Genomic DNA, 25,342 nt, shown 5'->3' with positions numbered 1-25,342 from the left:
GCCGTCACGCTCTGATCTTACCCGCGATGCAAAGTGCTTAGCTCCTTTTGATGTCAGGAGAGCAGCTTCAGGCAGGGGTATGGGAGGGGGCAACGTGTGCGTGTGTGTGTGTGTGAGATGCAGTTATATCCGAAGCCAAAAACAGTTTTTGATTGTCACGAGAGATGAAACGATGTGCAATGAATCTAACACAACTCAGCGAGGAAGGGGTGTGTGAGTGAGTAGGATTTTAAAACTTAACTAGGTGTGAGAGCTGATGATGCGGATAGCAGGCAGGCAGATGCATATTAATGCTTCCGTGCTTCTTTTACACAACGCCCACTCGTAGCAGAGAGAAGCGGAGCGTGTGTGTGAGGATGAGGTCTATGCCTTCTCTAATACAGTAGATCAGAACAGTACGATAAGCGTGTTTGGGATTGGTGATGCTAGCCTTCTTCAGGTCTCAACACTAAAACACAGTAAAACTCAAAATTGGTGATCCAGAAAATAAATCATTTATTTACATTGAAGTTTGAATCACATTGAGGAAAAGGAAATTAAGACTCCAGACTTCCATTTCATGACCGTATTGCTGCTGATGTGGATAAAGAAATTATTCTACGAGTGTACAGAAAAAAAAAGGTTTCATTTTTCATGAAAGCAGTGAATGAGGCGATAGAAACATTTCCAACCTCCAACCCACCCCAGAAAAACGACAGGCTTTAAAAACAAGAACCAGCTATTGCTGAGACACAAGAAGAGGTGAAAAGGGTTTCTGTTTCAACTCATTACCGCCTTTAACCAGGTTAACCATCAAACAGCCAGAACTGACCATGAGGATGATTCCTACTGTTTCTATGAGATCTAGGAAAGACAGTTTGATATATCTATGACAGTCTTCATAGAGTGTGAGAATGGTTTAATGAGGGTAAAGACTGGTTTCTGGATTGCTGCTGAGAATCACCAAAGCTCTAAAAACCAATATTGACAGACCACTGGAAGGGGGAGGTGTTGGAAAAGGTGGGTTTTGGCGAATAAGGTGGACATCCATCGGAGGCAAAGAGAGAACGAGAGAGTTGGCCGGGAGAAAGCAATATTGACAGACGGCCTGGGATGAGGAGTGTGTGTGTGGGGGGGGGGGGGGGGTAGAGGAGATATGGGGCGGTCCACTTGAGGCAGAGAGGGGGAACGTAGGACTGTGTAGTACAGAGAGAGCGAGAGAGACACCCCTCTGGTTCTTCAGTATTTCTTAAACTCCACGTCGTCTGGAGGGCTCATCTCCACTGTTCTCTTCCCCACGTCCGTCCAGTTGGTACTCAGGACTGTACCACCTGACTCCATCTACAAGGGGAGGAGTGTAAGTCAGTGATACTGCAAAAAAAATTGAAAATGAAACTACATTTCACAGTTTCTCTCCGCGTGCAAGTGTGTGTATATATAAACACACTCACAAAGGACTTGTTCATGGCCCGTTTGACCTCGTCGGTGCCGTCCCCGTAGATCTGCTGGAAGAGTTTGTTGAGCGCTGCGTCTCCCTCCAGTTTCTCCTTCTTTTCCTCCTCACTGATGTCGACCACCACCTTGTCCCAGTTACGGCTGGAGTGGGACGAAGAAGGGTACTGGTCTGAACAGGAACACACACACGTTTAGAGAGGGTTACCATGGGTACTGGTCAACACAGGAGACGGGGCTTTCAGTAGTACACACCAAATGCTGTAAAAAAAAAAATATAAAGATTGTGAAACATATTTATTTAGCGGTATGACTGGTGTGTGTAAAGGAGAGAGAGCAGAGGAAACTAAGTGTGTGTGTGTGTGTGTGTAAAGGAGAGAGAGCAGAGGAAACTAGGTGTGTGTGTGTGTGTGTAAAGGAGAGAGAGCAGAGGAAACTAAGTGGGTGTGTGTGTGTAAAGGAGAGAGAGCAGAGGAAACTAAGTGTGTGTGTGTGTGTGTGTGTAAAGGAGAGAGAGCAGAGGAAACTAAGTGTGTGTGCGCGCGTTAGAGAGGTTCTCACTGGGGGTGAAGTGTTTGACGCTGGGCTCCTGTCCTTCACCCTCCAGTTTCTCCCACCTGGTCCCCTCAGTCTTCTTCATTTTGATCTCCACCTGAGAAAAAGAGGAGAAGGAGAGAGGAGAGTGGAGGAAGAGTGGAGGAAGAGGGCGTGGAGAGCAAGGAGAGAGAGAGCGAAGCTAATGTCTTTAGTTATCATTACGTCTATATTTGGGCTCAACACGTGAGATCAGAAGACGGTAGCTCAGCGCTCACCAGTCTCTTTTAATGGTGGGATCAGCTCACGGCAGAGAGAGACAGTGATATGCGGGGGCACAGCTCACTCCCAAATCTTCCTGACAGACAGAGTGCTAACGAGACATCTGTCAGCTTGAGGGGCCGGATAGTGTGTGATCAGATCAGCTCAACGTACGTGTGTGTGTGTGTGTGTGGGGTGAGAGCTATCGGTCTGTCGACCAATGGCAGGAACACACATTTCTGGACAGATCATTACATCGGAGGAGAGGAGACGAGAAGAAGAGAGAGGACAGCCGCCACCACATGCGAGCTGCAGTGACAGGCCTCATACCAGTGGGACACTTAAGCTGCTGAGATTTCCAGTACCCCCCCCCCCCCCCGTCATCTTGTGTGTGTGTGTGTGTGTGTGTATGTATTTAAGAGAGCATGTGTGTTTAGAGACAAAAGTTTGACAGAGTTATAGCGTGGGGGGAGGGATGCGCTGGCATGTCGACGCAATTAAAATAAAATTTCTGCTCTGTTGAGTTAAGGGATGTTTCATTCATGAACGTGTCAGGAGCAGAAGCCAGAGCATCAAGAGGCTCACACACACACACACACAACTAATAGATGAGCTCAATACTTACCCGAGACTAAACACCTCAAATCTTAGGACTGAATGCTCAATCATGACCCATGCTTTAACTGATGTTCACATGGAGCCCTTCTTCATTGAATTATTTGCAACCAACATCTGTCTGCAGACACCGACCTAGTCAACCTCTGTGTACAGTGTAGGGGAATGGGCTGGGAGACAAGGCAGAGACACACAGACCCTTTGCAGTGGCAGGGAGGTTTTTATGCTCTTCTGTGCACACAGAGTGAGTGAGTGAGTGAGTGAGTGAGTGAGTGAGTGAGTGAGTGAGTGAGTGAGTGAGTGAGTGAGTGTGTGTGTGGTGATAACTGGTGCAGTCTGTGCCCGTGCAGAGTGTGTGCTGGGGGCGCTATACAACATTAATCTGCTGCCACATCTGTGTCTCTGCGTGTTAAAGGGACGCGGCAGGCGAGGGGCTGGGTCTTAAAGGGATGTGACAGCACCGTCACATACAGGACCACCACCCACAGCTCCCAGGGGCCATACTGAGCAACACACACACACACGCCTGTCAGTCCCTCAGAGGGGGAGTTAAGTCCCTGTGTCCCATGTCACCAGTCCCACGTGCTCTTACCCCCACCGATGTCCCCCCTGTCCCACACTCACCCGCCCCAGTCTTATACAACATATGCACACACACACACACCCTCCCCTCTGCCCTGCACATACAAATCCACATACAAAGAGTCTCCCATCTCAGCCCTTCACAAAGTAGCCCCTACTTTAGATTACAGCAGAGAAGATTTTAAAAAGCAACTTAACAAATAAATAAATAAAAATAGAAACAGTCTGGCGAAGGAGGCTGACAGGCATGGAAATTACAGAGGGAGGCTGTATGTTATCTATTCACAGAGACGAGAGGAGTTTGGAGCAGAGCGAGTGTGTGTGCGTGTGTTTACCCTTCCGTTCTGATCAAACACTCTGGTGTGTAATTGGCTCCCTGTTGTCATGACGACCCCGCGGGTTAGAATGCCTCATTGCCGACGACGGGAGGAGGTCAGAGAGGGTAGCACTGACGAGTGCGTGTGTGCACGACACACACACACACACACACACACACAACCAAAATCACGTGAAGATGGCACAAGTGTGATTCCAGTACGCGCAACTGTGCATAGTACAGCCTAGCATGCCTTCCTAAGTGTCCTCTGAAGAGAGCAGTGGAAGTAAACCACCAATGGGAAAGGGAAAAAAAAAAACAGTGAGCTCTGCAGTTGGTGTCGTTAGTCTGACTAGCGCAGAGCCCTTGGACTCTCACAGAGAGTAGTTAGTTAGGGACAGGTTTGGCCTGGGTCTCTTCTGGTGGCTCTCTGACGCTTGGTCATACCAGGATGCTGCACGGCTAAAATGAAGTCAGAGAAGCGTCATATAATCTCAGCACACTCCCACACACAATAACTGAACACAGTTCACCTGTTCAGAGACCAGCCAAAGTCTCTCAGTGTGCCTAGTGGAAAGGAATGCAACCGACGACTGATGTGTTTAGTGTGCACATTTGTCCCCGTGTCATGTTTGTGTGTGAATAAGAAAAAAATATACATATACAGTAAGTGACATTGTGTTTTGTGTGTGTACATTCTCTACATTTCTCTGTAGGACCATGAGAGCCTGTGGAGCCCTGTGGACCAGGGAACAGACAGGGCTTTGTGGGAGTGGAGGGGGCCTAAACTCACTTCGCTCCCTCCCCAAACTCCATCCCCTTCTCTTCCTTTAAGACTGACTCCCTGTGTGTGTGTGTGTGTGTGTGTGTGTGTGTGTGTGTGTGTGTGTTACGCACAAGATTAAGTTTGTGTGCATGTACTCAGTGCGTGTACGACGATCATTTAAAAAAAAAGACAAATAGTTGAATTTTGGAAATTTGAAAATTTTGGAAATTTGAAAATGCTCAAATACACTCCCATGGACATAACCCAGGCATGAAAAAAGTATTTTAAATTACTTTTAAACAGTAGGCTATTTATAAGAAATTATTTTTAAATACTTCCAAAAGAAGGAATTGATTCGGGCCACATTATCGGAATATACTCAAATACACAAGTATCAAAATAGACATGTATTTGAACCCAGGTCCGACAACAACCTGTTGTGTGTGTGTCTCTTAGGCAGTCATCTGCCCCTCCTCTTCCTATTCTAAGACTGGGTCTTTGTTTGAGCTTCAACACACGTGCACCTCTGGTATGCAGTGCCTGATGTTGCCATGGCGAACTGTGAATGACTGTATGTATGGGAGTATGGAGAGGGGCAACGTCCTCTCTCGAGGGTGGAAACTAGTTTTGGCATTGGCTGGCAGGAACTCTCAGCAATAACCTCTTCTCTACCACACTATATTCTATTCCTCCTCTCCCTCCATCTCCTTCACTCTCTGCTTAGCTAGAGGCTGCACGTCTGTCGGACTACCAAATCATCTTCACTCGGGTCTCTGTCAACCTCCCCCTGTTGTGCTGTGTGTGGGGCATGTCCCGCCGTCTCGTTAGACTGAGCACCATCTCATGCCCCAAACGAGTCCCCAAACGAGCACCCATCCCCAGATTCCCAACGTACACTGGATGGATGAGCGGAGTGCCTCCCTCACATGTACACACGCACAGGATGAGTCTCTCGCACGCACACACTTCGTTTCAAAACAGTCACACTCATTGACCACAGGCCACATTTTGGATCCAAGATAATAAAGAGGGAGTGAGAAAAAGCATGGAGAGATGCCTACACACAAATTACTCACTAATGTGTGTACAATAACAAGTGCCCTTCCCACTCATTATCGGCCATAATTAGTTACAACTGCAGAGCTTGTGAATTCTCACAGGGCAGAGTTCTAGTGTGTGTGTGTGTGTGTGTTGACCCAGTCAGGGCTGTATTAAAGAGGATTCTCCTCCTCCCAGTCTTTCTGCTCCACTAATGGTTAATTATCACATTCCAGTCTGGTCATTGTCTGGTTAACCTGCTGTGTTTAAAATCACATTTCTAAGGGTTCCTGGGGACTGCATATCACCTTGAGGACTGTTGTTTTAAACACATTTCACCTGTGGGAACATTTTCTCAGTTCTTGAGGCAAATGATATGACAGTTCTGAGAGGCTAAGGAGTATGGAGTATTACCTTAGTGGAGAGGACCTTGAAGGTGCTGTGTTGGGGGACGATGGGATGCAGTAGGTTCATGTTCAGGCTGAAGTCCTCCCCCGACGGAAGTTTCACCACCGCCGACAACTACAGATAGAATCACACATTATATATCCTCCACTGCAGACCATTATAGAGGATTGGGGATAGGATGTTTGTTCAAATTCACCCTGAGGGGGTTTTAGTGCTGGTCTTAGATCAGTTGGGCTTTCTTTCTTCAATTGAGGATTTAGACTTGGGGAGGGTAAACTGTTCCTAGATCTGAGCTTACAGGCACCCCTGGGGGCATAGCTGGGCCCAAAGGGAGTGTGTGATACCCCTTACAGCAGTGGTTCCCAAACTTCTTATAGTCCCGTACATCTTCAAACATTCAACCTTCAGCTGCGTACCCCCTCTAGCACCAGGGTCAGCACACTCTCAAATGTCGTTTTTTGCCATCATTGTAAGCCTGACATACACACTATACGATACATTTAAACATAAGAATGAGTGCGTTGTCACAACCCGGCTCATGGGAAGTGAAAGAGCTCTTATAGGACCAGGGCACAAATAATAATCAATAATTTTACATAGAAAATCTTATTTGTTCATCGAAAATTGTGAATAACTCACCACAGGTTAATGAGAAGGGTGTGCTTGAAAGGATGCACATAACTCTGCAATGTTGGGTTGTATTTGAGAGAGTCTCTGTCTTAAATCATTTTCCAGTCTGTGCCTGTATTTAGTTTATGCTAGTGAAGGCTGAGAATCCACTCTCACATAGGTACGTGGTTGCAAAGGGCATCAGTGTCTGAACAGGGTGATTGCCAAGGCAGGATACTCTGAGCGCAGCCCAATCCAGAAATCTGGCAGTGGCTTCTGATTAAATTACATTTTCACAGAACTGTTGGTTGCAATTTCGATGAGGCTCTCTTGTTCAGATATCGGTAAGTGGACTGGAGGCAAGGCATGAAAGGGTAACGAATCCAGTTGTTTGTGTCATCCGTTTCGGGAAAGTACCTGTGTAATTGCGCACCGACTCACTCAGGTGCTTCGCTATAATCACATTTGACAATGTCCGTAAGCTTGAGTTCATTTGCACACAAAAAAAATCATACAATGATGGAAAGACCTGTGTGTTGTCCTTGTTAATGCAGACCGAGAAGAGCTCCAGCTTCTTAATCATAGCCTAAATTTTGTCCTGCACATTGAATATAGTTGCGGAGAGTCCCTGTAATCCTAGATTCAGATCATTCAGGCGAGAAAAAACATCACCCAGATAGGCCAGTCGTGTGAGAAACCCGTCATCATACAAGTGGTCAGACAAGTGAAAATTATGGTCAGTAAAGAAAACTAAGCTTGTCTCTCAATTTTAAAAAACGTATCAATACTTTGCCCCTTGATAACCAGCACACTTCGGTATGTTGTAAAATGGTCGCTGCCCATATCATTGCATAGTGCAGAAAATACACATGTTCAGGGGCCTCGTTTTAACAAAGATTACAGTGAAAATGGTTGTCCAAAACATCTTTCAAGCTGTCAGGCATTCCTTTGGCAGCAAGAGCCTCTCGGTGGATGCTGCAGTGTACCCAAGTGGTGTCGGGAGCAACTGCTTGCACACGATTTCCCACTTCACTTTGTCTCCCTGTCATGGCTTTTGAGCCATCAGAGTACAGATCGCAACATGAGCAGCAGCTACGTTCGGCTACATACGGACCGTTAGTGGAATTCCCGTGAGAGGGTATTGGTTAATGCGATTGGATGTTAATCATTTGACTAGGCTACCTGGATTTGACATTGTGCTATTTCTCTGAACACTAGGTGGTTTAATTGTATTTTGCCAGTGAAACGAGGCTACTACCCAAATGTATAGCCCCGTTGGAAAATATAAAAATTGACTGTTAAAAAATGTGAATAATATACAGTGCCTTGTGAAAGTATTCGGCCCCCTTGAACTTTGCGACCTTTTGCCACATTTCAGGCTTCAAACATAAAGATATAAAACTGTATTTTTTTGTGAAGAATCAACAACAAGTGGGACACAATCATGAAGTGGAACGACATTTATTGGATATTTCAAACTTTTTTAACAAATTTAAAAACTGAAAAATTGGGCGTGCAAAATTATTCAGCCCCCTTAAGTTAATACTTTGTAGCGCCACCTTTTGCTGCGATTACAGCTGTAAGTCGCTTGGGGTATGTCTCTATCAGTTTTGCACATCGAGAGACTGACATTTTTTCCCATTCCTCCTTGCAAAACAGCTCGAGCTCAGTGAGGTTGGATGGAGAGCATTTGTAAACAGCAGTTTTCAGTTCTTTCCACAGATTCTCGATTGGATTCAGGTCTGGACTTTGACTTGGCCATTCTAACACCTGGATATGTTTATTTTTGAACCATTCCATTGTAGATTTTAATTTATGTTTTGGATCATTGTCTTGTTGGAAGACAAATCTCTGTCCCAGTCTCAGGTCTTTTGCAGACTCCATCAGGTTTTCTACCAGAATGGTCCTGTATTTGGCTCCATCCATCTTCCCATCAATTTTAACCATCTTCCCTGTCCCTGCTGAAGAAAAGCAGGCCCAAACCATGATGCTGCCACCACCATGTTTGACAGTGGGGATGGTGTGTTCAGGGTGATGAGCTGTGTTGCTTTTACGCCAAACATAACGTTTTGCATTGTTGCCAAAAAGTTCAATTTTGGTTTCATCTGACCAGAGCACCTTCTTCCACATGTTTGGTGTGTCTCCCAGGTGGCTTGTGGCAAACTTTAAACTACACTTTTTATGGATATCTTTAAGAAATGGCTTTCTTCTTGCCACTCTTCCATAAAGGCCAGATTTGTGCAATATACGACTGATTGTTGTCCTATGGACAGTCTCCCACCTCAGCTGCAGAGTGATCATGGGCCTCTTGGCTGCATCTCTGATCAGTCTTCTCCTTGTATGAGCTGAAAGTTTAGAGGGATGGCCAGGTCTTGGTAGATTTGCAGTGGTCTGATACTCCTTCCATTTCAATATTATCGCTTGCACAGTGCTCCTTGGAATGTTTAAAGCTTGGGAAATATTTTTGTATCCAAATCCTGCTTTAAACTTCTTCACAACAGTATCTCGGACCTGCCTGGTGTGTTCCTTGTTCTTCATGATGCTCTCTGCGCTTTTAACGGACCTCTGAGACTATCACAGTGCAGGTGCATTTATACGGAGACTTGATTACACACAGGTGGATTGTATTTATCATCATTAGTCATTTAGGTCAACATTGGATCATTCAGAGATCCTCACTGAACTTCTGGAGAGAGTTTGCTGCACTGAAAGTAAAGGGGCTGAATAATTTTGCACGCCCAATTTTTCAGTTTTTGAATTTGTTAAAAAAGTTTGAAATATCCAATAAATCTCGTTCCACTTCATGATTGTGTCCCACTTGTTGTTGATTCTTCACAAAAAATACAGTTTTATATCTTTATGTTTGAAACCTGAAATGTGGCAAAAGGTCACAAAGTTCAAGGGGGCCGAATACTTTCGCAAGGCACTGTATATATAAAAAAAAAAAAAAAAAAATTAAGTGACATTTTTAATTGGCATACCCCTGATGGCATTGTGCGTATGTATCCCTTACAGCATCCCTGCCATAGATCCTCTGGACGGCAAGCCCCCTAGCTATCTCATAAGCCCTAATAACACCTCCAATACTATTCTCAGAACAACAGAAAGAGTGGGCGAGGGCAGAGGAAGGGAACGAGATGTGGAACTGGAATCGGGCATCTCTCTGTGTGTATCAGAGAGAGCTGCTCTCCTGTAGGGGGACCTCAGCAGAGAGAACAACTAGGCTTGGGCAGTATACCGGGGTATTTGGAAAGCGCCACAGGATGGCTTTTCAATACTGTCAAAACTATTTTTTCCATACATTTTAATATGTAGCTACTGTTTAAGTTAATACCTGCAGTCAACTTCTGCAACACGTTAGGTGATAAAGCAGATGGCGTTCTTCACTTCACAGGTCACATTATGGAACTTACCGTAGTTCCCCCAGAACAGTTGAACCAGTGACGTGTTTGTTTGTAAATAGCACAATGGGAGAAAGAAGGAGCTAGTGAGTCCATAGCACATACACTGCTCAAAAAAATAAAGGGAACACTAAAATAACACATCCTAGATCTGAATGAATTAAATATTCTTATTAAATACTTTTTTCTTTACATAGTTGAATGTGCTGACAACAAAATCACAAAAATGATCAATGGAAATCAAATTTATCAACCCATGGAGGTCTGGATTTGGAGTCACACTCAAAATTAAAGTGGAAAACAACACTTCAGGCTGATCCAACTTTGATGTAATGTCCTTAAAACAAGTCAAAATGAGGCTCAGTAGTGTGTGTGGCCTCCACGTGCCTGTATGACCTCCCTACAACGCCTGGGCATGCTCCTGATGAGGTGGCGGATGGTCTCCTGAGGGATCTCCTCCCAGACCTGGACTAAAGCATCCGCCAACTCCTGGACAGTCTGTGGTGCAACGTGGCGTTGGTGGATGGAGCGGGACATGATGTCCCAGATGTGCTGAATTGGATTCAGGTCTGGGGAACGGGCGGGCCAGTCCATAGCATCAATGCCTTCCTCTTGCAGGAACTGCTGACACACTCCAGCCACATGAGGTCTAGCATTGTCTTGCATTAGGAGGAACCCAGGGCCAACCGCACCAGCATATGGTCTCACAACGGGTCTGAGGATCTCATCACGGTACCTAATGGCAGTCAGGCTACCTCTGGCGAGCACATGGAGGGCTGTGCGGCCCCCCAAAGAAATGCCACCCCACACCATGACTGACCCACCGCCAAACCGGTCATGCTGGAGGATGTTGCAGGCAGCAGAACGTTATCCACGGCGTCTCCAGACTGTCACGTGCCCAGTGTGAACCTGCTTTCATCTGTGAAGAGCACAGGGCGCCAGTGGCGAATTTGCCAATCTTGGTGTTCTCTGGCAAATACCAAACATTCTGCACAGTGTTGGGCTGTAAGCACAACCCCCACCTGTGGACGTTGGGCCCTCATACCACGATCATGGAGTCTGTTTCTGACCGTTTGAGCGGACACATGCACATTTGTGGCCTGCTGGAGGTCCTTTTGCAGGGCTCTGGCAGTGTTCCTCCTTGCAGAAAGGCATAGGTAGTGGTCCTGCTGCTGGGTTGTTGCCCTCGTACGGCCTCCTCCACGTCTCCTGATGTACTGGCCTGTCTCCTGGTAGCGCCTCCATGCTCTGAACACTACGCTGACAGACACAGCAAACCTTCTTGCCACAGCTCGCATTGATGTGCCATCCTGGATGAGCTGCACTACCTGAGCCACTTGTGTGGGTTGTAGACTCCGTCTCATGCTACCACTAGAGTGAAAGTACCGCCAGCATTCAAAAGTGATCAAAACATCAGCCAGGAAGCATAGGAACTGAGAAGTGGTCTGTGGTCTCCACCTGCAGAACCACTCCTTTATTGGGGGTGTCTTGCTAATTGCCTATAATTTCCACCTGTTGTCTATTCCATTTGCACAACAGCATGTGAAATTTATTGTCAATCAGTGTTGCTTCCTAAGTGGACAGTTTGATTTCACAGAAGTGTGATTGACTTGGAGTTACATTGTGTTGTTTAAGTGTTCCCTTTATTTTTTTGAGCAGTGTATATCAGCGAGTCTTGTGCGGTGCAGTTGCCATTTTCCCCTCTGTGCTTCCTACTAGTGGTGTTTCCCCCTCTGTTCTTCTCCCATATGTACACACATCCTGCACTTCCTTCAGAAAAGCATGCATCACAACTTTGTTCATTTGCACAATTTCTCTATCACTTTCGCTTGTAAATGTCCACACTCACCTAAAATGACATTCACTAGCTATTCTTGTATAACTTTATGAGCTGATTTGATTGTCTTTGCAATTAGTTTGCTTCTCACTTATTAGCATTTAGCATCTATGTGGTTTTGCTAATAGCTTGTGCTAAGATTGTTAGCATTCTGGTAATATACTTTTCTTGCCTTTTTAGCAAGAAAAGTGCCCTGCGCGGTAATACTGTAAATCAAGGGATGAGAGAAAATCTGGATACCGGCCAAGCCTAACAACCTCCCATCACTACTAATCTACCCCCACACCCCACCTCTGGGAAGACGACTCCCCCGCCTTTCCTCTCTGTCATTCCATAATCCTCATCAGCCTTTTTATATGCCACACCTGTCAGTTGGATGGCTTATCTTGGCAAAGGAGAAATGCTCACTAACTGGGATGTAAACTCATTAATGCACAACATTTGAGGGAAATAAGCTTTTATGTGCGTATGGAACATTTCTGAGATCTATTATTTCAGCTCATGAAACATGTTGAGTTAATATTTTTAAAGTCAGTGTAAATAAGATGAGAAATAGACATGTCTAAAGTTAGCTTCCTCAGTGACGATAGTACTGGGCAGCTGATACTCTGGCAACAGTTCTGACAGTTTAGAACTGTCATGCGCTCTCCTCAAGAGCTTCTTACACTGACCTGTGTGTGTGTGTGTGTGTGTGTGTGTGTGTGTGTGTGTGAGAGTGAGTGAGTGAGTGAGTGAGTGAGTGAGTGAGTGAGTGAGTGAGTGAGTGAGAGAGAGAGTTAGGGTGTGTACCTGTCTCTCTTCGAAGTTGATGTTGACCCCATCCTTAGGCACATTTTTCACCATGATGGTGACGATGACCTGAGACTCTGTCTGGTACCAGTCATGCCTGAGGAAAAACACACTTAGTACAGGTTGAAGAGTAGGAACAAGTTATCCACCTTCCTGCACACAGAGTGCATCCCAAATGGCCTCCTATTCCCAATATAGTACACTACTTTTGACCAGGGTCATAGGTAGTGCACTATGTAGAGAATATGGTGCCATTTGCGACTCAGCATGGACTGTACTTACTTAATGTGTGGCGTCGGTGTCTGCGGTGGAATCCAGTCATCCCAGGAAGAGAGAGAGAAAGTTTAAACAAAACAAGAGAGGAAAAAAAAGAGAAAGAGGGTTTAATGATGAGCTTTAGCCATTAGACCAGACGGAATACGGTCTGAAATACTGAGTGTAACACTGCCCCCATGAGGCGGAGAGTGGAACTGAAAGCCATAAGGCAGGGGTGTCAACCTCTTTCCACGGAGGGCCAAGTGTCCACATTTTTTGGGTTTTTACCTTTCAATTAAGACAGACAACCAGGTGAGGGGAGTTCCTTACTAATTAGCGACCTTATTTAGTCTAATTAAGTACAAGGGAGGAGCGAAAACCCGCAGACACTCAGCCCTACCATGGAATGAGGTTGGCACATGTGGTCTGAATGTATGTGGACATCATAGAGAATGATAGAGGCCTCTAGTGGCCAAGAGGCTGTTTTGGCATTGGGCAGCGCAATTGAGGGCTTCCACCATTTGAATGTCGTGAACTGGGTGGGACTTCCAACTTCATTGGCTGATCCCTCCTGGTGACCCTGTTGGGAGTCATGTCCAACGGGTCATCAGGAGGGATCAGCCAATCGTGAAGAATAAAATGTACCACCTCAAAATGGAGAACGCTTGGGCAGTGCCATTGAGGCTGTCACAGATGGCCTAATGGAACAGATAAAGATGAGGCCTCTTTCCATCTCTACTGTGGACATAGAATAATGGCAGGAACGTCCAAAATGGTCATTGGCGCTTACCTTGTTCTCCTTTCCATTCTGATTGGCCACTGCAAAGGAGAGGAAAAGGAATAGTATAGTCAGCCAGTTTCCACTTACTCATAGATTAACAGGCCAGATAAACACACACACCTCCCTGTGAGATCGCAGAGGCAGTTTGTTTACCCTCTGAGGCTAAACAGGCCTGATCTGTATTTACCAGTTATGTCTGTTACATTATTCACTGCTTTCATTAGAGAAGGAGGTGGCAGAGGGAGGCCAGTAGAGGGGGAGGGAGAAAAATAAATAGCGAGAGAGGGAGAGAAAAGGAAAGAAGAGATAAAAGGGGAAGGATGAGACGGAGCATTAATGTTGTCTAAATGAGGTCGCGTTTGAAAAGGGAAACGGGGAGTGTGTGATATCACCATATGCACACCCCGTTTTGATGTGTGGGGGCGTCAAGCTGAAGCGCCTAGCGGTAAACACTGTCACTTCACACATGAAAGAGACGGGAGGGAACTCACAGGGTAAGGCCAGGGTATGGCAACGGAGGACTGAGGTGTGTGTTGGTGTACGTGTGCAACAATGTGCTTTTGAATCTGTTTGAACATGTATTATATGTGCGTGCGTCTGTATTTTGGTATGCATGGGGGGGGGTCCACATGGGCTGTTTAGAATGCGAGCCCAACACGCAATGGATGTGTGTGTTTGGATGTTTACTGGGGTTGATCTGAGGCCTCCCACCCCACCCCAGAGACCTAAATTATTAATGCGATTCAAACAGGTTCAATTTAAACCCTCAGACGATGACAACCACACACACATATTCTCTATCGAAGAGTTTAGCTAGTACAGGGTTAGAGTTTAGATAGGGAGTGGAATGCATCTCCAACCTCTATTTGAACAGTGAAGCTGAAATCACCAGCATTTTGGATTTGAGATAAAAATGTTTCACGAGGTGACAGTACATAAACACCCCCCCCCCCACATTTTTTTTATACCAATAACAGGGGAGGTCAGTGTTTTGAGGGGTATGACCTCTAACTTGCTCATTATTCACAAATCATTCATGATTATCCATAATCGAGGTAGCAGCCACATTAATGAAATGTTCAGAAACATCTTCCATTCTTATTTACAATAAAAAGTGACTCCAAAATGACAATACATTTTTCAGTTTGTATTGGGCAAAACATAATCTAACAACAAAAACAACCTGCAAATGCATCCGACAAGGTTATAGAGTCACAAGTGTGATGTAGTCATTGCGTACTAGGAATATGGGACCAAATACTAAACGTTTGACTACTTTAAAAGCTGCAATATGTAACTTTTTGGGCGACTCAACCAAATTCATATAGAAATGTTATAGATCTGTCACTCTCATTGAAAGCAAGTCTAAGAAGCAGTAGATCTATTCAATGTGCACCATTTCTATGCATCCCGTTCTTAAGTTTTTTCTTTCGGTACATTAACTTCAAACAGTTGAGAAAACAATATTTTTGGTTATGGAAAGGATATTTCACAGCGATTTAGATGGTACAATGATTCTCTACACTATACTTGCTTGTTCTGTCAAACTGAAATTAGGCATAGTATCAGAATTTTAGCAACTGGGAAATGGCAGAGCAATTTCTGTCTCATCACCAGCGACTCCTGTGGCGGGCCGGGCGCAGTGCACGCTAACCAAGGTTGCCAGGTGCACAGTGTTTCCTCCGACACGTCGGTGCGGCTGGCTTCCGGGTTGGATGCACGCTGTGTTAAGAAGCAGTGCGGCTTGGTTGGGTTGTGTATCGGAGGACGCATGACTTTCAAACTTCGTCCCTCCCGAGCCCGTACGGGACTTGTAGCGATGAGACAAGATAGTAGCTACTAATTGGATACCATGAAATTGGGGAGAAAAAGGGGTAAAATTCACACACACATACACAAAAAAAGTATTCAAATAGGGGTAGTAGAAAGATAAATAATTTGTGTTTCAAAACAGTACAACATAAGTTTGACAATACCCTAAAATAAAAGATGACATTCTGTAGTGTCGCCTCATGAAACATCTCATCTCAAATCCAAAATTCTGGAGTATAGAGACAAATTCACAAATGTGTGTGTCGCTATCCAATTTATTGATTATATTTGTCAGCTAAGTTAACATACACTTAGGTTGGAGTCATTCAGTCATATTTCAACCACTCCACAAAGTGTCTTGTTAACAAATTATAGTTTGGCAAGTCAGTTAGGACATCTACTTTGTGTATGACAAGTACTTTTTCCAACAATTTTTTAGAGACTATTTCACTGTATCACAATTCCAGTGGTTCAGAAGTTTACATACACTAAGTTGACTGTGCCTTTAAAACGCTTGGAAAATTCCAGAAAATTACGTCATGGCTGTAGAAGCTTCCGATGGGCTAATTAACATCATTTGAGTCAATTGGAGGTGAACCTGTGGATGCATTTCAAGGCCTACCTTCAAACTCAGTGCCTCTTTGCTTGACATCATGGGAAAATCAAAAGAAATCAGCCAAGACCTCAGAAAATAAATTCTAGACCTCCACAAGTCTGGCTCATCCTTTGGAGCAATTTCCAAATGCCTGAAGGTACCACGTTCATCTGTACAAACAATAGTACGCAAGTATAAACACCATGGGACCACGCAGCGTCATACGTCATACCGCTCAGGAAGGAGACGCGTTCTGTCTCCTAGAGATGAACGTACTTTGGTGAGAAAAGTGCAAATCAATCCCAGATCAACAGCAAAGGACCTTGTGAAGATGCTGGAGGAAACAGGTAAAAAAGTATCTATCTCCACAGTAAAACGAGACCTATATCGACATAAGCTGAAAGGCCGCTCAACAAGGAAGAAGCCACTGCTCCAAAACTGCCATAAAAAAGCCAGACTACGGTTTGCAACTGCTCATGGGGACAAAGATCATACTTTTTGGAGAAATATCCTCTGGTCTGATGAAACAAAAATATAACTGTTAGCCCATAATGACCATCGTTATGTTTGGAGGAAAAAGGGGGAGTCTTGCAAGCCGAAGAACACCATCCCAACCGTGAAGCACGGGGGTGGCAGCATCATGTTGTGGGGGTGCTTTTCTACAGGAGGGACTGGTGCACTTCACAAAATAGATGGCTTCACGAGAAAGGAAAATTATGTGGAGATATTGAAGCAACATCTCTAGACATCAGTCAGGAAGTTAAAGCTTGGCCACAAATGGGTCTTCCAAATGGACAATGACCCCAAGCACACTTCCAAAGTTGTGACAAAATGGCTTAAGGACAACAAAGTCAAGGTATTGGAGTGGCATCACAAAGCCCTGATCTCAATCCCATAGAAAATTTGTGGGCAGAACTGAAAAAGCATGTGTGAGCAAGGAGGCCTACAAACCTGACTCAGTTACATCAGCTCTGTCAGGAGGAATGGGCCAAAATTCACCCAACTTATTGTGGGAAGCTTGTGGAAGGCTACCTGAAATGTAATGCTACCAAATACTAATTGAGTGTATGTAAACTTCTGACCCACTGGGAATGTGATGAAAGAAATAAAAGCTGAAATAAATCATTCATATTCTTAAAATAAAGTGGTGATCCTAACTGACCTAAGACAGGGAATTTTTACTAGGATTAAATGTCGGGAATTGTGGAAAACTGAGTTTAAATGTGTTTGGCTAAGATGTATGTAAACTTCCGACTTCAACTGCATACACAGTACTTAGATTAACATTTATTTTTTTATAAAACGTGACCCGGATTGCACAAAGTCAGGGACTTATTTTCGTTATGGCGGTCGAGGTACGAAAGCAGATCCTACTTACTCTCCATCATCTCCTCACAGCGTTTGATCCACATTTGGAAAGTGTTATCGGAGCCTGTGGAGCATAGGGAGAACACACTGTTAGGATTCAGACAATCTCAACCAGTTTGAACACAACTCTACTGAGGAATTACAAATATACCCGTAGCCACAGACTTCTGTAGATCCAAACAGACAAGATAAGCAATATAGCTAATATTTCACCTAACCCAGAAGTATTACAACAACAACAAAAAAGTCTCATTTTGATGACCCCAACCAAAAAAATATTTAATTAGTACAAATTAAAAACACAGATTATTGTATGGGACAATATGTTTTTATTTATAAAAATATATAAAATAATTCGAAATTAAATATTGAGTAACGCCTCGATCACACCGACAGCGTCATGGTACACCAGAAGTACATTCATGTCCAATGGAACGCTGCCTAGCAGTGTGGTGCATACGGTGGAAAAATGTAACGTATGCGTCAAACTGTATGCGTAGACTGCTTGACAGAAATGGTAGCAGAAGGTGATTGTTGAACTTTTGTTGCACACAAATTCAGATGCCGCATAACATTTTACACAAAAAAACACTGTAGGTGTGTTCAAGGTATAAACGTATGCATTGGTTTCTTTTCATTTTGATAAGATATGAAAATGTATCGATTTGAAGGTTGTCATTAGATTTGGGCTGGGGTCACAAGATATTCTTGCAGAAAAAAAGAAAAAAAAAAGTGTCCAAAACTTTTGGCTGAAAGAAAATGGGGTACCCGCTGAAAAAAATGGAATACCACTGACCTAACTTATCAGAGACCAAGAGCTGTTCGTATATTTCTATTACCAATAATATATTTAGCTTTTAGATATGCATGAAATGTCTAATGGGCTAGCAGTGGATTTGGGATGAAGTGGTTAAGGTTAGAGGAGGTGTCTAGGTGATAGGTGCTTCACAGGTCCCCTCAGCAAGACCTCACCGTCCAGGCTGTGTCCCTGAGTGAAGGCAGCATGTGCCGACTCGAAGTGGTTCAGGTGGAACTCTGCCATTCTGCAGGGAGGGAGACAGGGATGTTATCAGAAACAGACCAACAAAAAAAAACCTGGAGAGAACTGACAACCAATTTAAGTTTGACATATAAGGCAGTGGTTTTTTAAATCGGTGGTCCGCGGCCAAGTACAGCACGGGATCAGCGAAAATAATTTAAATATATACAGTGCATTCGGAAAGTATTCAGACTGACATTTTCCAAATTGTTATGTTACAGCCTAACTCTAAAATTGATTACATCGCCCCCCATCTATCTACACACAATAGCCCATAATGACAAAAGCAAAAATAAGCTTTGAATATTTTTCAAACGTATTAAAAAAAAACTTTAAAAAAACTGAAATATCATATTTACATAAGTATTCAGATCCTTTACTCAGTTGAAATACCTTTGGCAGCTATTACAGCCTTGTGTCTTCTTGGGTATGACGCTACAAGCTTGGCACACCTGTATATAGGGAGTTTCTCCCATTCTTCTCTGCAGATCCTCTCAAGCTCTGTCAGGTTGGATGGGGAGCGTTGCTGTACAGCTATTTTCAGGTTTCTCCCAAAACCACTCCTGCGTTGCCTTGGCAGTGTGCTTAGGGTTGTTGTCCTGTTGGAAGGTGAACCGTCGCCCCAGTCTGAGGTACTGAGCAGGTTTTCATCAAGGATCTCTCTACTTTTCTCTGTTCATCTTTCCCTTGATCCTGACTAGTCTCCCAGTCCTAGCTGCTGAAAAACATGCCCACAACATGATGCTGCCACCACCATGCTTCACCATAGGGATGGTGCCAGGTTTGATGCTTGGCATTCGGGCCAAAGAGTTCAATCTTGGTTTCATCAGACCAGAGAATCTTGTTTCTTGTTTATTTTGGCAAATTCCAAGCGGGCTGTCATGTGCCTTTTACTGAGTGACTTCCGTCTGGCCATTCTACCATAAAGGTCTGATTGGTGAAGTGCTGCAGAGATGGTGGCCCTTCTAGAAGGTTCTCCCATCTCCACAGAGGAGCTCTGTCAAAGTGACCATTGGGTTCTTGGTCACTTCCCTTACCAAGGCCCTTCTTCCCCGATTGCTCAGTTTGGACGTGCAGCCAGCTCTAGGAAGAGTCTTGGTGGTTCTAAACTTGTACCATTTAAGAATGATAAGGCCACTGTGTTCTTAGGGACCTTCAATGCTACATATATTTTTGGTCCCCAGATCTGTGCCTCGACACAATCCTGTCTTGAAGCTCTACAGACAATTCCTTCGACCTCATGGCTTGGTTTTTTTCTCTGACATGCACTGTCAAATGTGGGACCTTATATAGACAGGTGTGTGCGCCTCTCCAAATCATGTTCAATAAATTTAATTTACTACAGGTGGACTCCAATCAAGAAACATCAAGGACAATCAATGGTAACAGGACAGGATGCACCTGAGCGCAATTGAGTAAAGGGTCTGAATCCTTAAGTAAATAAGTTATTTTTATACATTTGCATAAAATACAAAAAAAAACATGCTTTTGCTTTGCCATTACGCGGTACTGTGTAGATTGATGAGAATGTGTATTTATTTAATACATGTTAGAATAGGCTGTAACATAACAAAATGTGGAAAAAGTCAAGGGGTTTGAATACTTTCCAAATGCACTGTATAAAAAGTAATTTTTACTTTAACGTTATGAATATCCCTAGCAATAGAATAACATATTACATTATTTCGCAAAGATTAATATTGAGCAAATTACATTCATTGGAGCCAAATACACTCACTGGAGTATCTGACACAGGCTTTGAAAAAGCACCCGCGAACAGGCTACCACTGTAGCTGCTGGTAAGCTTTGACATACATTTTTTCCAACACACGGCTAAATATTAACCAGCTAAACAGCTGCGCTTAGGGAAAATGTGTTTGGAATGACCTTTCTAGCTAATAGGCTATATTAGAATTTACACATTATCATTCAATTATAAATGTGGGGAGGTCAAAATAACGGAAAAACTATGTAACAAATCTATTCATTTTAGAATTTATCATCATCATTCACCTGATAAGACAAGACTTGAAAAAAATATGTTTTTGCTAAAGTATGATGGGGTCGCTGATATGCCTGGGAGGGGGTCCCTGGTCAAGAAAGGTTTGAAGACCCCTGATATAAGGGAGATGTGGAGTTGAGTTTAACCAAATGGATTTTCTGATTTATTAGAAAAAACGCATCACATTTCTGTAAAATGTTCAACAACAGTGCTTAGTGTTCTGAAAACATCTTTAAGCAGTCATCCTCATAGTCATTTAAAAATCAACAGTGACATTCCCCCCAGAAAACACAAGCTGCCAAAATAAATGCATGTCAATTCAGATCGATTGACATTGTTTGACAGGTGTCATGGGCTAGACTTTGGGCTGGGTGATAAATTGATTTGAATTCATGTTTAAGCGCGATATTCAAAAATTCCACAAGAATCAAGGTTTTAATATATTTTTTTGTTTCTATGAGCGTGTCTTTTTGGTCTCGTCTACTTCGCTCCTTCTGTGCACCTTGCCCCCTCGCACAGAGAAGCCCCTCCCCGACCACTCACAACAAAATAAAGATCACCTTCTACCCCTGACAACAGTTTTCCAACTAGTTATTTGCATTTGAGGTTTGGTCCAACATGGGTTTTTTTTATTACTAAAAAAAATTACAATAACGTAAATTAAAAAACAGTCATATGGACACCAAAACACATTGAGCCATTTTACTGTAAAAGAGGAGAACTTAACCTTTGTAACAATACCCTTTTGCTCTCAACTCCCAATTTTAGAACAGAGTAGACCCTACTAAGACGGGAGTATCAATGAATATGATTGTGGGAAATTAATAATTTTTTTGATGCGCACAGAATTGCAGTACCGCTAGCAGCATTTTAGCAAGAGTGTTATGTGCTGTCTAGTCTGTGTTTTATAAATGTGCATTGAACACAAGACACATGTATATAAGGAATTGGCAATTAATTCTCATTCTGAGAAATAAGCATATTTATATTGGTAATCCACTTGATTTCAACATCTAAACAAAGTGTTCAAACGGTTTGAGACGGACAGGAGGCTGTCTGTCATAGTTCAATTGTTCTACCTTGTTAGCAAGCAAATAGATTCAAGTTGGAGACTTTAAATATCAAAATTGCTGGCTACTCACTAGCAGGTGGTCTTATGAGTGAGACATTGCTGTCATTATTAGTGGATGTGCATTATGCATGGTTCTGGTTAAATTTGTTACAAAAAGGGCATTTTCATAGACTTGAAAGCCAGGCCAGTGATTTTGCAAAAAAAAAGCTGGTTAAACCATTTTGATAACATAAATGATATACACAGTACCAGTCAAAAGCTTTTTTTGTATTTTCTACAGAACTATGAAATAACACATATGGAATCATGTAGTAACCACAAAAAAAGTGTTAAACAAATCAAACACATAAAGAAGAAAATAAATTCCACAAATTAAGGAACACCTGTTAATTGAAATGCATTCCAGGTGACTAACTCATGAAGCTGGCTGAGAGAATGCCAAGCGTGTGCAAAGCTGTCATCAAGTCAAAGGGTGGCTACTTAGATTCTAAAATAACTTTTGATTTGTTTAACACTTTTTTGGTTACTACATGATTCCATGTGCTATTTCATAGTTTTGATGTCTTCACTATTATTCTTCAATGTAGAAAATAGTATGAATAAAAACTCTTGAATGAGTAGGTGTGTCCAAACTTTATACGGTTTATTGTCACATACACTGAATATCATCAGCCATAGTAGTACAGAGTCCCTGGAGCAAATGAGGGTTAAATGCCTTGCACGAGGACACAGAATTTTCACATTGATGGTTTTGGTATTCGAACCAGTGACCTTTCGGTTACGGCCCAACGCTCCGTTAGGCTACCTGCTGCCCTGGTAGTTACGGTTAGCCTAGGCATAATTTTACAAGCCCTGAATTAATTAGATTATTCCTGACTGTTTGAAATGCAGTGTATTGACCATTAAGTTGCGCAACAAAGCTTATTTAGAAAAAAGACAAAAAAATTGAAATATATACATTTGACAAAAAAAAAAATAAAAAATTTAGCCATATTGCCAGCCCTAGCTAGACTCCTTCTGCACACATACCCTGTTCTCATGAAGGCAAGCGCAAGACTGGGGTTGAGCTGCTGGGCTTTCTTGGCATCATCGACAGCACCTGTAGAAACAGATATACCCAGATGAGAAACATAGCTCAAGTTTCTGTAGCAAAAACAAGATGAGGGAACTAACATATGCCAGTCACTTAAATTAAAATAATTCTACAAAACACCAATTTCAGAAAATCAGTAAAGCTAGGTAGGTTAGTCAAGGGTTAGAGTTGTAGTTTGTCAATGGAGGATTAAGGTTTGTCTGGGGGGGGGGGGGGGGGGGGGGGGGGTATTTGGATAAGAGACTTACAGCTGTAGTTTTTCAGTTGGAGGTGGGCATAGGCTCGTTGGCAGAACCATTCTGAATTGTCCGAGTTACCTTCCAATGCTTCGTTAAGTTCCTGGGGGAAAATGACGGTGACATCCAATGGGCAAACTTGGGGTCAATTGAATTGACAAGACATTGAAAAAAAAAACATGTTTATAACCACTATCTAAGGTTAACTATTGTTTAGATACATTTTCCAAACTATTTAACTTGGCTTTCTGCACACAATCTTATTAGTCTTACATTAGTAAGGTGGTTAGCTACATTCAAGACATGGTGGTTAGCTACAGTCAAGACATGTACAGTATGGCAGGTGGTTAGCCAGTTAGCTAGCAATGCTAACATTAGCTTAACTGGCTAGCGAGTACAACAAGATACAACCAATAAGCTAACTAGCTCCTGTGACGGTACACACATACTAGTAGCTAGCTAGATCACTATTGCTGGAGTTGAGCAACTACCGAGAGTACGTCGTTTCAGACCAAAATAGTCCGATAGGGTGGCTAACTTAACTGGCTCTCTCGTTAGATTAGTTTCTAAAGTTAGCAGAAGATTAGCTAGCTAGCCAGCCCCGAAAAGTGTATAGCCAGCTATCTAGTTAGAGTTATTGAAAACATTTCCAAACCCATGACAACTTTATCTAGCAAAAATGCTATTTACTTTCAATAAAAACGAGTTCATAATGACAGGCCGTTGTTTACCTCGATAGCTTTCTGTGGGTTCTCGTCTATGAAGCTATCGGAGAAACTGCTAAAACAAGAAAACAAAGCTAACGTTAGCCTCTTGAATAAGGAAACATTTATGACAAAATACTCGAAAAGGTAGCTTATATACTTGCCGTTCGGATGCCATGGGGCTAGAAGTGTTGTCAGTGGGAGAAAGAGCAGAGACTAGCTAGCTGGAAAGTTCTAGATGGGAATCAGAAAACGAAACTATGCTGGAGAATGGAGCCTAAACTCTTGCGCTATAGTTCAGTCAAAGATGTGTATAAGTAAACCAAGATAGACCACTGCCTGTCATTTCCAATGGGAACTAACGAGCCTCAGTGGGCAGAACAAGCAGAGCCAAGCACGAACTAGCGAGATCCTATTGGTGCGTTCTAGCATCATCTGAATATTTCCGTTAGGGAACACACGCTATGTGAAGCGCGCGTGTGCAATAACTCCATTCCCCATTGCGCTCCTTCTAAACAACGCGATTTTTAACAACTTTTCCAAAGGGTAAAGTTTGCTAAACTTAATCCATTCTGTTCAGAACATATTCTAGTTTTGGAAACCTGTATTGAGATCAAATGTTTAATCGATGAGAACATTTGCCTAATGTCGACCAAAATCCATCTCGTTCCATGTGCTCGCAAGTGGGCTTCCTGTCACTACCATATTGGTAGTGAGTGGAAAGGCCAAGCGGATGCTTCATATTTAAACATTCAGGGAAATATCTGTCTCATTGTTATATCTGTGGTGCAGTGAGTGGATTGGAGCACAGTTTAGCAGACATGCGCCGTGCGGGCCTGTCAACAGTCAGCTGGGTAGGCGCAGTTGCTGCTGCTGCTGCTGTTGTTGTTGTTGTTGTTGTTCTTCTTCTTCGGCATTATGGCGTTCACACATTTTGTTTGTGCATGCCGCCACCTATTGTGCGGTAGTGTGTAAGTCAATCACGTTACATTTTCTGATACAAACATAAAAAAGGAAAGTGAAAAAGGAAAAGAAAAACGAACCCTACACCTAATACACCACTATTTCATAAAGATACAAATCACCATCCTATTCCTCCTATATTATTTAAAAAATATATATATTTTATTTTTACACATCACTGACAATCTGAAATGGTCCACACACACAGACAGTGTGGTGAAGTAGACGCTTGTCAGTACAGTATGTAGGCACAAGTAGGCACAACAAATGTGGCTTGGCCCCTAAGACCCTCAGAAACCTTTACAGATGCACAATTGAGAGCATCCTGTCGGGATGTATCACCACCTGGTACGGCAACTGCACCGCCTGCAAACACAGGGCCATCCAGAGGGTGGAAGGGTCTGCCCAACGCATCACCAGGGCACAATGCCTGCCCCCCAGGACACCTATAGCACAGATGTCACAAGAAGGCCAAAAAGATCATCAAGGACATCAACCACCCGAGCCACTGCTTGTTCACCCCACTATCATCCAGAAGGCGAAGTCAGTGCAGGTGCATCAAAGCAGGGACAGAGAGACTGAAAAACAGCTTCTATCTCAAGACCATCAGACTGTTAAATAGCCATCACTAGCCAAGTACCACCCAGCTACTCAACCCTGCACATTAGAGGCTGCTGCCCTATGTACATAGACATGAAATCACTGGCCACTATAATAATGGAGCACTAGTCACTTGAATAAGGTTTACATACTGCTTTACTCATCTCATATGTATATATTGTATTCTATATTATATATTATATTATATTTATATTATTATTATTATGTATTTCAG

At 43.2% G+C, this 25,342-nt stretch overlaps 1 protein-coding gene across 2 annotated transcripts; it reads right to left on the bottom strand.

Moving 5' to 3' along the window:
- Window positions 1-471: 471 nt before the first annotated feature.
- Window positions 472-24,263, bottom strand: sugt1 (SGT1 homolog, MIS12 kinetochore complex assembly cochaperone). Of its 2 annotated transcripts, none has more exons than XM_021588990.3 (13): window positions 23,709-24,263; window positions 23,572-23,620; window positions 22,853-22,943; window positions 22,541-22,610; window positions 18,371-18,441; window positions 17,409-17,462; window positions 13,633-13,661; window positions 12,870-12,889; window positions 12,588-12,684; window positions 5,958-6,065; window positions 1,993-2,083; window positions 1,431-1,603; window positions 472-1,320 (listed from the first exon to the last, which is right to left on the bottom strand). In XM_021588990.3, the coding sequence occupies exons 1-13, from the start codon at window positions 23,720-23,722 to the stop codon at window positions 1,219-1,221; spliced, it is 969 nt and encodes a 322-aa protein (XP_021444665.1). In that variant the 5' UTR covers window positions 23,723-24,263; the 3' UTR covers window positions 472-1,218. The 2 variants fall into 2 exon arrangements, with proteins under 2 accessions (XP_021444665.1, XP_021444667.1); XM_021588992.3 differs by having other exon boundaries at window positions 23,572-23,617; window positions 23,709-24,229.
- Window positions 24,264-25,342: the final 1,079 nt, after the last annotated feature.

This window comes from Oncorhynchus mykiss, chromosome 28 (assembly GCF_057628025.1).
Source record: "Oncorhynchus mykiss isolate SJ-2025 chromosome 28, ASM5762802v1, whole genome shotgun sequence".
Lineage (NCBI taxonomy): Eukaryota > Metazoa > Chordata > Actinopteri > Salmoniformes > Salmonidae > Oncorhynchus > Oncorhynchus mykiss.
This window is presented reverse-complemented; position numbering and strand designations above follow the sequence as displayed.